The sequence below is a fragment of the Monopterus albus genome, unplaced genomic scaffold, assembly GCF_001952655.1.
Source record: "Monopterus albus unplaced genomic scaffold, M_albus_1.0 scaffold171.1, whole genome shotgun sequence".
Lineage (NCBI taxonomy): Eukaryota > Metazoa > Chordata > Actinopteri > Synbranchiformes > Synbranchidae > Monopterus > Monopterus albus.
In genome coordinates, this window is record NW_018128051.1 from 1,033,341 (window position 1) to 1,044,434 (window position 11,094).

The window sequence follows — 11,094 nt, forward strand, 5'->3', positions numbered from 1 at the left end:
TGAAAAAGCCCTCGCACAAGCCGAAGCCCTGATCTAGAGTCAGAGGAATCGCCTGCGCCTCTTCTTTGATCTCCTCCCAGGGCTGCAGCACCACCTCCTCTGAACGCTCAGTGAACAGTGTGGAGGGCTCATCAAACTGCTGCAGGTGGTGGTGGCTCTGGAGCAGCTGATCCTGGTCCAGCTGCTGCTGCTGCAGCACATGGAGCTCTCCCATATTGACCGTGCACTCCACTGAAGCAGTGCTCAAATCCATGAAACCAAAGGACTGGTGGTGGTTCAGGTGTTGGCTCTGACCCATGAGGTCCACTCCTCCGCACCACCTCCCCAGCCCTGCCGAGTGCTGCCTCCCCTGCATGGAAACGTCCATCTCACAGCCAAGGGAGCTCAGCGCTGTGTTGATGTCCAAATCCTCAAAGGTGCTACAGTTCCCACTGAGAACATCATCGAACACAGAGGCCAGGTCAAAGTCCCCCTTTAGGATGTCTGCTTTGTGGGCTTCTGTTGCTAAAAGAGGGGACTCAGCCCCCCTCATCACCTTATTGTTGTTTTTAGAAGGCAGGTGCTTCCGTTTGCTACCCACCCCTTGGTAAGGGCAGCCATTTTGAGCGCTATGGTAACCCTGAAGTAGTTTGTTCTGTCTGTGAGTGCCACCGCTGCTGCTGCTGCTGCTGCTGTTGTAGTGGTTGGCAGACATCCTCCTGCGCTTGAAGATGCCATTAACAAACATGTCAGCATACTGAGGATCAATCTGCCAGAAGCCTCCCTTCCCTGGCTCATCTTTCTGTCTGGGGACCTTCTTGAAACACTTGTTGAGGGACAGGTTGTGACGAATAGAGTTCTGTGACAAGGACACACACACATACACACAAAAGGAATATTTAACATTATCCCATTAGCTTTAAGCAAACTTGAGTTAGTCATGCAAAGACTGAAAATGCCAGTTTGTCTGTCACAGAGACAGGAAGAAAGAATTAGAGATGGAGGAGGGGGAAGAGGAGTGTATTGTTGTTGTTTGTATAGGAAAGCAAATGTTCCTAATGAGGCTTTCTAGTAACAGGCAGCTCTGTGCATTTCAAACATGATCAGCTGTACTTAGCTGCCATCTCTCTCAGGAGCCCTCATTAACACACACACACACACACACACACAAAACACTAGAGTGCTCTCTCCTCCACATCTCCATTTCCCTCAAACAAAAACCCTGTATGAGCACTCTCCTGGAAGATGAACATTTCTGAGACTCTTTCATTAAAAAGCACTTGTGGAAATCATCAAAGGCACAGATCTTGGGGACAGAGGGCGGAAGGACTTGAAGGTTTTCAGATGTTCACATATCTTAAAATATCTTGTTTTCTCCTGACAAAAACAAGGCCTTGTCTGATGTCCTATATTCTAAAGATGTAGTGTCTAGTGGTGACACAGGAGTCAATTGCTCACCCTTCCCTCCCTCACCTCACCATTTATCTGACTCATCAATAATAGAATGAGAGTTATCCGGTCTCGGTTACCTGCCAGCTGGGCTCCGCGTGTCTGTAGTAGCAGAAATTCTCTGTTATCCAGTTATAGATGGTGGACAGAGTCACTTTGGGCTGCTTGCTGGCCTGCATGGCCATGCAGATGAGAGAAGCGTAGGAGTAGGGCGGCTTTACTTTAGGGTTGGTTTTATAGTCGACCTCCACCGGCGGACTGGCCTGAATTGGGATCTGTGGGTAGCCGGATGTGGGATTTGCACAACTGGCGAACCGCGGTGCCATGGTGGTGTCACTGCCGGAGGTAACTGGGCTCCCGAGGTACAGAGGCATGCCGGTGGCGGCGGTATCCCCGGCCGGTGGGCTGGACGGAGAGTCTGTACCTCCCCTGGGGAATCCGAGCCGCTTGAGAAGGAGGTGCTGCTGAGAAGTAGGGCAGCCCGGTCCAGCGCCGTTGGGTCGTTCCGGGTCCGCACTAAGGATGGAGAAATTCTGGAGCCAATGGAGGCTGGTGAGACTGTCGTCAAGGGGGAGAGAGTCGGACGCGGGGACCTGATCCTCCGGGTGAACCGCCAGCCATTTCTCCTTAAACTTGTTTGCGATGTCAGGGCTTGTCAGAACCGGCATCCTGGTTTGGCGAGCACGATGAGGGCTGAAGACGACCAAAGGATCAAATCAGCATTTAAAGTATCTTGAGGTCAAAGAAAAAAAAGCAGTCTCGCCTACAAGAAGAGACTAAAGTTAATTTTAAAAATGTAAATCATCTCCCACACAGGTGCGAAATAAATCTCCACGGATGGAGGACTGCTTAACAATACGCACTACATTCGACCTATACATTTCCAAATGATGCGTAATTTCCCTACCTTACCTACTGTGCAGCTTTTTTTGAAGGAGATGCTCAATGTGCACCTGTTGCAGTTCGTCCCTGCCTCTCCTCTCCAAGGACTCAGCGGTGCATGCAGTCTCTGCGCAACAAGTGCGGCGGGGGGAGGGCGAGGAGCCTCCTAGCAGCAACTCATAAGGAGGAAAGAGAAGAAATACGCCTCTCAGGCCAGATCCATGTTCACTCATGCGAACCGGGCAGTTAGTCATCCAAATGCTCTGCTTGGTTTGAGTGTCTGTGGGAGGTCTAGACTTGAGAATGTGTGGAGGTTGTAAAATAAGTCGCTCATAAAGCCCGAGAGACTGCCCACCATCCCTTTAAAGGCCTGGGGAGGCTTCCTGATTGGCTGGCTATCCTTGCCTGTCCAGGTTTCAATTTAAGTCTCTCTCTCTCTCTCTCTCTGTGGCCTGTCTGTCTATCTAAACGCTCACACATTCACACGCACTAAAGGTTGGGAGCCCAAATGAGCAGTCCTTGGGGCAGGGAGACCCAGTTTCTCCTCTCTCTACCGTTAATCTCTGAAATGTGACCTCTGTTGCGCGCGTCACAGCATACCCGCTAGCGCAGTAAGAGACGCGCCACAGGTCCCGCTTGTAGAGCACTTTTTCACCTGCAAGGAAAGCAGTCCACTTTAACTGAAAAGCCTGGATTTACCATGCCTTTTTACATTGGATGGTATGGTTTCTGTTCAAACGTGAAAAGGAAAATATTAATTAATTGAATTTTTGAATATTGCACAACGAATTTATATGGTTATGAGTTATAGTTAATCAAACTGTAAATATACTTTCAGTGGATTTCAAGATAAACCTTTTTCAAAAGTGTATTTAATATTTTAAAATATGTACATAAGGAAATAGCATAACATAGACATTTCAACTATAAGCCACCTATAGTAAAATAGAGGAAGTTAAGTGGTTCATGATAGAGTTTGGTGGATGCGGTTAATACACCACATGAAACAAATAGCAGTCCGTGTTAGTTGTTAGCTGTGTGCGTATAACTACATAACTGTGCCAGTGTGAATCATTGGAAAACACTGCCACCCAGTGGATTAATGCTGCATTACAAATACACACGGCCAAACAGTTTAAGACAGTGACATGTTGGAATATGAGGCAGTAGGGCTATGGAAGCCCTGAAGGTCAGACATACAGAGGAAAGCACCGATCGTCGTCTGTTGGGACACACTTAGGCATGTCATAGGATTCTTTAAGGCTCCATGTTAACTGTAAGCTTGTGTTCATTTTATTGTTTATTCTGCTTTTCATATAAGGGATGCACTGTGTATGTTTTCACTGCAAATGGCATAGATTAGGCAAAGGTGCACTGCAACTAAATCTTACTGCAATATCCTGTGTGGCCCTGGGGTACATGCATCTAGTATTCATAAATATGGAAGAGTGTGGGTATGTAAAGTTTGAATGAAACTTTTCACAACCGAATTGTATTGTATCACCTTAATTAGACACTAGCCATGCTTCTGATAAAATATGTGATGAACACAAAACCTTTTCTTCTCATTCCTGATATACTGTCATTAGAATCTGGTTGAAGAAGAAAAGCATCTGGTATGTTGTGTTACAACTTCATATATTTTGGACCCTTCCCCAAGTGCCACCTTTTACAATAGGCCCTGCCCTGGCCGCAGCACCCCAATAAGCAAATCCTGGTGATTGGGGTAAAAACCAGTGGAGGTTCTTGCTGCTAAATTCTGAGGATATTTGCATGCAGCGTTCCGTAGGCCATTTCTCTTCCTCCTCAAAGAGATTTTGTCAGCACATCTACTGAGGTTTAAGATTTGCAGTGCAGAGGCTGACAAGGGCTGGCAGTCATTGAAGGGCACAGAGGATGGATGAGTTGCAAAGTCTATGCTCTAGCACTTCAAGAACCAGGATGTGGCCAGCTGTTGCATCCAATCAAAGAGGCTTGATGTTTAAAACGTGTCCAGGTTTGTTCATGTTCTTGACAGAAGGTTTACTGGTGAGACGAGTAAATGTTTGAACAGCTGTTCTTATTGTTGCCAGGCTTCCCACTGTCCTTCAGCAAGAAATAAGCACACATACAGTATGTCTACAGTACATCAGATGGGTGTCGATATATACTGGGGAAAACTCCACATTTTGGTATAATGTGAAAATATGATTTCATTACCATGGATGCCAGTGACCTCAGCTTCACTGCTTTAACAGTAAATACTTTTAATCGTTCCAGGCCTTTCTTCTACCAGCAGGCGTCTCTGTTTCCAATCTTTTCCCCATCACCATGTGCAGCTGCTACAAGCATGCCATTGATAAAAGAATGTTTACAGTTTCCCACAAATCTGAGTGGTGTGTTGGTTATGAGAGGGTTCGCTTTACACACAACTCAGCTCTTAAACTGCTACTCTGTAAGGTATCTCCTTTACGGACACTAATACACCCATTTGAGGAGGCTATTTGAAAAGCAGGGGATTTGTTGTTTTTGACTTTAATAGTAGGCTACAAGTATTCCCATATATAATAAACCAGCATGGTGTAGTTCAAGAATGACACAGGCTAGTCTAATCATTGTCTTACATACAGGCTATTTTTGTTTAAGCAACCCAAATGGCTGCATTGTCAGCTTTTTATCACACCACATGGCATTAAACAGGATAAATGGCACTATTTTGTTTGAGGATTCATTATAATATGCTCATTAATTTCAGCAATTTATGGTCACAGGGTAACTAAGTCATTAATATAGCCACCCTTATAGCCATCTGGATTAAGATGGGATCTAAAGGCACAATATATTCTCTTATTTAACCTGGTTTAAATCCTTTGACACCCAACATCTGATCTGCTGTAGCGTCCTTGAGCAAGCTCAAATGGAAATGGCCATGTATCGTTACAACAAAGCACAAACGGGGGTCCGAAAAGGCTACAGTACCACCGCAGTCCGCACTGCTGTGTGCATGTAAACTGCAGCACTGAAGGGAATCACACATACACACAGAAGTGGTTTTATGAAATAAACGCAGCAGCCACTATACCTCTGAATGTACACGCCGACTGTCGGCTCACCCTAGGCTAACTCCGAGCGATGTAATTGGCGATGGTGGATTTGTTTACCATATTTGGCAAGATAGTAACACAGCGCGCCTGGGAATTGGACGAGAGCGACCGTCATTCACAAAAGTCGGCCTTCTGGAGCTTTACAAACAAAGCGAGGGCTCACGGGAGTTGTAGTCCAAACAAACCCTTTCTGAAACTCCTCGAGTGGGGGTTTACCGATCTTGCGGTTATTTAATTTGACAAGTATATACCATAATTTAAAATACGCTTACTGGGATGAACTATTTTCTATTAATGTCTCTTTAAGAATCAAAATGTACTGTCACCAGTCGACTAAAGACACGCGGATCCAAGACCCTCTGCTTGCAGCACACAAACCCCACCGGCCACGCTCTCCTTCGATTGGCTGAGTCTCTCTGTCAGTCACTTAATGTTCCCAGCACTACCGCTCCTACAGTAAATATTTGTGTTTTCTGAACCGGCTGTAATGGTGGACGACTGAGGCAGAGAAACGGAATACAGCTCGAGTGAAGAAAGATAGGAAAACGGTCGAAATTGTGCTTCAGAGCCATTCGCCGCGAGTAGGACACGGGCTTCGTCGAAAATGGATGAACTCAAACATCAAGTCATGATTAACCAGTTCGTCCTGACGGCGGGTTGTGCGGCAGACCAGGCGAAGCAGCTTTTGCAAGCGGCACATTGGCAGTTTGAGGTAAAAGGAAAAAGTGAATGACAAGGCTTTAACTTTAGAGTCGGCAGGGTTACGTTAGCCACTCGGCTAATGTTTATGTCCGCCAGACCGTTAGCTTTGACTGGAGCCTGCCCGTCTGCCTCTCTAGTAATTCAACACAAAACAAAGCGTTTGTGTTGGCTCTCTGTCCGTTTTAAGTGACCTCAGTCTGTCCACTTCCAGACCAGAACTTTGGCTGAAGTACACGTTTCTGCGCTTTAGCCAGACTGAACCTGAAGGCAGTACACAGCAACGCAGTTGGGGTACGCGTACACCCAACATACCCATCTATTCTAGATTAATGCTATAATCCAACACATGACAGTGGTGAACAGGCGAGGCCAGAGAGTACTGTTACGCAATGAAGATGACCGTGTTCTATCGACTCGCCTACAAAGGAGTAGTCCGGTACAATATCGTTTAGTCTGCGGTGGCCCCGATATAGATTTAACTACATTTCATTTGTCGTTGCCGCAAGCTCCTTGCATTGTTTGTTTTATTTACACCGCTACAGAAATAATATGTTGCCTTTAGTTATGTTTAATGTCCCTGTGTGTCATATAGAAAATTCCACAAAATGTCATTCATCTCTTGTGTGTTTTTGTGTAGACTGCCCTCAGTGCCTTTTTTCAAGAAACAAATATTCCATATGGCCATCATCATCAAATGGTGAGTGCGAGGAGGAGGAGGGGGTTCATTATAATGTATTTTTATACAATGTGTTTACCTGTTTCTGAAAATGTAACAAATCTGATTTCAAGCTAGTGTGTCTTTAAAGCTACTATGTTGTTTTGGGTGGGATGGGGCTGATAAACAGCCCTTATAGGCTGAGAGGGTCGATGTTGTACTAACAATAACAAAGCACATGTCGGCCATGTTGTGAGCTTCCAGAAATAAACACACAGGCAGGCATGCAGCTCAGCAGCCACAGCGAGGCTGTGTGTTTATGTACACACAGTGAGGGAGTGAGGATGATAAATGTAAATATATGAAATCCCTTATTTTTTCATTGTATTAACTAGGGTGCATAAGGGAAGGAAGGCCCCCTCAGTTTCTAGGTAAGAGAGAAAAAAATATCTTTTTCCAGGAAGAAGACGGCTGACTCTCACAAATACTCTCATGCTGTTGCAGTTACTGCGGGTAATTCCTCTGTTTTGCACTGCTGGGGTTATTGGGTTGTGCCCCTGACACGACACACATTGGAGACCATTTAGGGGTGGGCAAATTGGAGCACAGTAAACTGGAAGGCATTAGGGCTGCAGGATGATCTGCACACATATGCGCTGGGGTTGAAGATTATGAAACACTAGCAGTATTTGGGCTTTTAGCAGCAGCCCACAAGCCGTTGTTTGCAGCTGCATGCATGGCAGCATACAGCAACAGCTGCCCTTATGGATGTGAGGGGATTTTGGAGGAAATTGTTAATCATTTATTTGAGCTCTTTCTCAAAGCTGCCTCTGTGTTTGTGTTTGGATTACTGTTTATGCAGAAGAGCAATCAAACTGCTAAATGTTTTAGCTTTGCATTTGAAGACAAAAGCAAGAGACTGTGTTAAGAGGATTTCATTTTTATTGCATTGTTTATGTATATTCTCTGAGTAGTGCAGTAGTAGTCACCAGTCAGTATGGAAATGGCTTCCACTGAACTGAAAGATTTTTGCCATAGCCTTAAGATAAAACAAGGCAGGTCTTTTTTATCATCAGATCAGTAATTAAGAGCATGTCACTTCTCTGTTTAGTTCATGAAATGTCTCACTTTAATTCAGAGAGCAAACAAAGTGTGAAAAGCTGTCCAGTTCTGTGTGCCAAACAGAGCTGAGCTTGATTGTTGCAGACACTGGATAATGAAAGTCAGAATGCGGAGCACCTTTATGCGTTTGTGGTCTTGTTATAGACATGTTGTTGCATAATCGCAAGTTCACGTTCCCTTTTTTTGCACACGACAGCGCGTGTCTCTGTGTTTGTGTGCTTTACATGCATGCATTCATATTTTGTGTGTGCACAGAGTGGGTGTTTGTGTGTGTGAGTAACACCAGTACTATGGCAGGGCAGCATGTCCAACCTTCCTGCAGTTTATCAGGCCACAGTGTTCATTGGTATACAAATCTAATCCACTTTGCTCTCGCTCTTAACTCCCTTTCTCTCTCCGTCATGCTCTATTCCTCTCTTCAGTTTTAAGTAAACATGAACAACATTAAGTTACAGTTCTGTTATACATGCTGTTGCAACAGTGTTTTGTGTAACAACACAAACTGAACTCATCCTTGAGATTGCTGTTTTGGCTAGGAGCCTCACACTAACCCCAGCTGCCCCAACAGATAGCCTGTAGACATGCAGTTCTTGGCAACATAGCGGGTTAGGACATCATGTAGGTCAGTTAGTTTATGGATGCTGGCACCCATAAACTAACTGCTAACTAAAGTGCTATTGTTAAAATACATTTCATCTCTAAACAAAGCCTGTCTGGTTTGGATTTGTAGCAGGAAGATGGTTAGCATTCAGCTAGTAAGCTATGTCAAGTCTAATTTTGTTTATCTGTGTGTTGTATGACAGAGGTTTATACCATGGATCAAATAGTGATGTTAGTCAGTCCACTCCCTAATACAGTCTTGCACAATGCCATAAATGGTGGAGGATTTAGTAATTTAACAATCACAGTCTCATGGGAGTGCATGATGTAAAAGAGCTGCAGTCTCTTCACAGACATGCATCTTCACAGATATGCGCACATGACTGCTTTTTCTTACATGTGTAGACGTACACTAAGTGTGTTTCAGCAAAAGCCACGTGAGCATTGCCTTAAACAAATTGTCCATTTATCTCTGTGTTTTTGAATGAAGTCATCAAAACGCACATGTGAGTTTCATGATGGACAGCCAGGCCCTAAGCTCAGTCCTACCTGCTCTATGATTTGGGCAGCGCTTCTTCGTCTACGCCCAGTTTTCTCCTCCACGCACACCCAGACCATGCAAACACCGCAACCACACCACATTCCTACAAGATGCACCAAAATAGACCTTTTCACAGCAAAAAGGGGCGGGTATAACTAAAAACACAGTGCACTGTCTCTTTCTTGAGTTTATACATTCTCACTCCTCTTGCTGTCCTCCTCTCTAACCCGGGCTTTCACAGTTTACAGACACAAAACATCAGGTGCTGGAATTGCATTTCCCATTTATTTCCTGATAGTAATTTTATGATCATGTCCTGTCTTCATCCTCTTGTTTTAACATGAAGCAGCTACCTCCTAAAGAACAGCATGTCAGCAGGTTCACTCACACTTTGCTAAATGTTATAGTTTTACTGTATTTCTGTTGTAGCTGACTGTTCGATGCTAGTCAAATATTATGTATATATTCGCATGCCCCTGTTTTTTTTCATACATATTGGGTGTCCCAAGCTCTTTTTAAGGCACTGCCTTTGTAAAGTCTGAGCTAGGCTGTTTCTGATACTTTGATCTGTATATCTCTTTACACAGTCAGAATGCCACCTGCAAAGCTGCTCTTCCACATATACATTGTCACTTCGTTGCAGAAGAATAATAATAAACAGAAAATTACTTGTTTGTAGACAAAACTAAAATGATTTCTTGTGTGTAGGAGAAATATTTCCTTAAAACTACATAGTTTCTTGTGGACATGATGAGCAACTTTGGGAGAGAATTTTTTTCAGTTATTGTGGTTTTTGAGTGGTCCAGTCTGGACAGGGTAACAGCTGTCTGAATTCAAGTACTGCATCTCTATGAAGGAACAGCAGTGATGTCTCACTGTTTGTGCACACTAATATCTGTGTTTCCATGATTTCTGTGACACAGCGAGGGGCACACACGGCCACAATAAAGTGAACAAATCCTCATGTGACCACAGAGGAGGAAGTTTGTTCAGTTGGATGAGTTCCACTGCTGTCTGGGAACATGTGATCACATCATGTGACTAAGGTGGGAAACAAACTAAGCCCCAAAGCCTGATGCAGATGAGTGTCGCCCACTGTTCTGGCTAATAGTAGCAGTAAGGAGAGCTCGGCAGTAACATCAGGACTTTGAAAAGTGTGCTCTATTTAGTAGGCCAGGGTAGTAAAAATAATCTGCCTCAAAATATTTCACATTCCTCCTTCCCCTTTGAATCATATCTACACAATCACTTAACGTCTGCCTCTTGTTCTCACTCTGGTATGCTCTTGCAGTAAAAACAAAGAAACACTGTTCTTTAAAAGTCCTTTTACACTGTAAAGAATATTGGCCTGGTTCTGTCCTTTCTTCGCTTTTTTTATTATAAATAATTATATTACCTAAATGTAACCTGTAAGTCATTTTCAACTATACCAATTCAAAGAACTTTTACTGTTTCTTCCTGCTGCAGAGCACAGTGCAGCCAGGCCACATATTACAACCCAAAGAGTCATAAATAGAGCGCTCCACGGTTGGACGATCAGCTTTTTTATTGTCCTGTAATTGCCGTTTGTCACTGGCATCACGCACAAGATGAATGGAACTGGAATTTTTATAAAGGGCAGTCTTCACCTCCAACTGTTTGTGTACAGTGACGTAGAGTTTTGGGCAGTGATAAAGAGGGTGTGAGGTTGTTTTAAGGGCTGTTTCCTGGCACTATGAACACCCACCAGGAGAAGGAAGGAGGGTTTGGTGTGTGTGTGTGTGTGTGTGTGTGCGCGCGCGCGCATGTCTGTTTCTGGTAACTACAAAACACACAGTATAGATACCGGCTTTCATCAAACTCGATTTGACAGTTCTAGGTGAAAGGTTATCCAATCAGAAGCTTTGTCCCGCCCCCACCCTCCCCCCTCCCCTCAAACACTCGAGAAAGTAAACTGCGAGGCGACCAGTAAGTTTAAAAGAATCATGTTTAAAAAAAAAATATATATATATATACACACACACCTCACGTCAAAAAATAAATACTAAGTTCTGTATTCTCTAAAAAAGAAACAGGCGCTCTGCGTGATCAGCAACAGCATC

The 11,094-nt window shown here is 44.2% G+C and overlaps 2 protein-coding genes across 2 annotated transcripts in view; one reads left to right on the top strand and one right to left on the bottom strand.

The window, feature by feature from the left end:
* Nucleotides 1-4: 4 nt before the first annotated feature.
* foxj1b (forkhead box J1b) lies at nucleotides 5-2,709 on the bottom strand (the record flags this gene model as incomplete). Its single annotated transcript, XM_020615928.1, has 3 exons — nucleotides 2,341-2,709; nucleotides 1,509-2,121; nucleotides 5-838 (listed from the first exon to the last, which is right to left on the bottom strand). Coding segments are annotated over exons 1-3 (1,671 nt in total), but the record flags the coding sequence as incomplete, so codon positions are not given.
* Nucleotides 2,710-5,582: 2,873 nt separating this feature from the next.
* ubald1a (UBA-like domain containing 1a) overlaps nucleotides 5,583-11,094 on the top strand; it is a 23,398-nt gene continuing 17,886 nt past the window's right edge. The window contains exons 1-2 of the mRNA XM_020615916.1: nucleotides 5,583-6,105; nucleotides 6,733-6,792. Of these exons, the coding sequence (XP_020471572.1) occupies nucleotides 5,998-6,105; nucleotides 6,733-6,792 (168 nt within the window). The 5' untranslated portion in view covers nucleotides 5,583-5,997. The remainder of the gene's footprint in view (nucleotides 6,106-6,732; nucleotides 6,793-11,094) is intronic.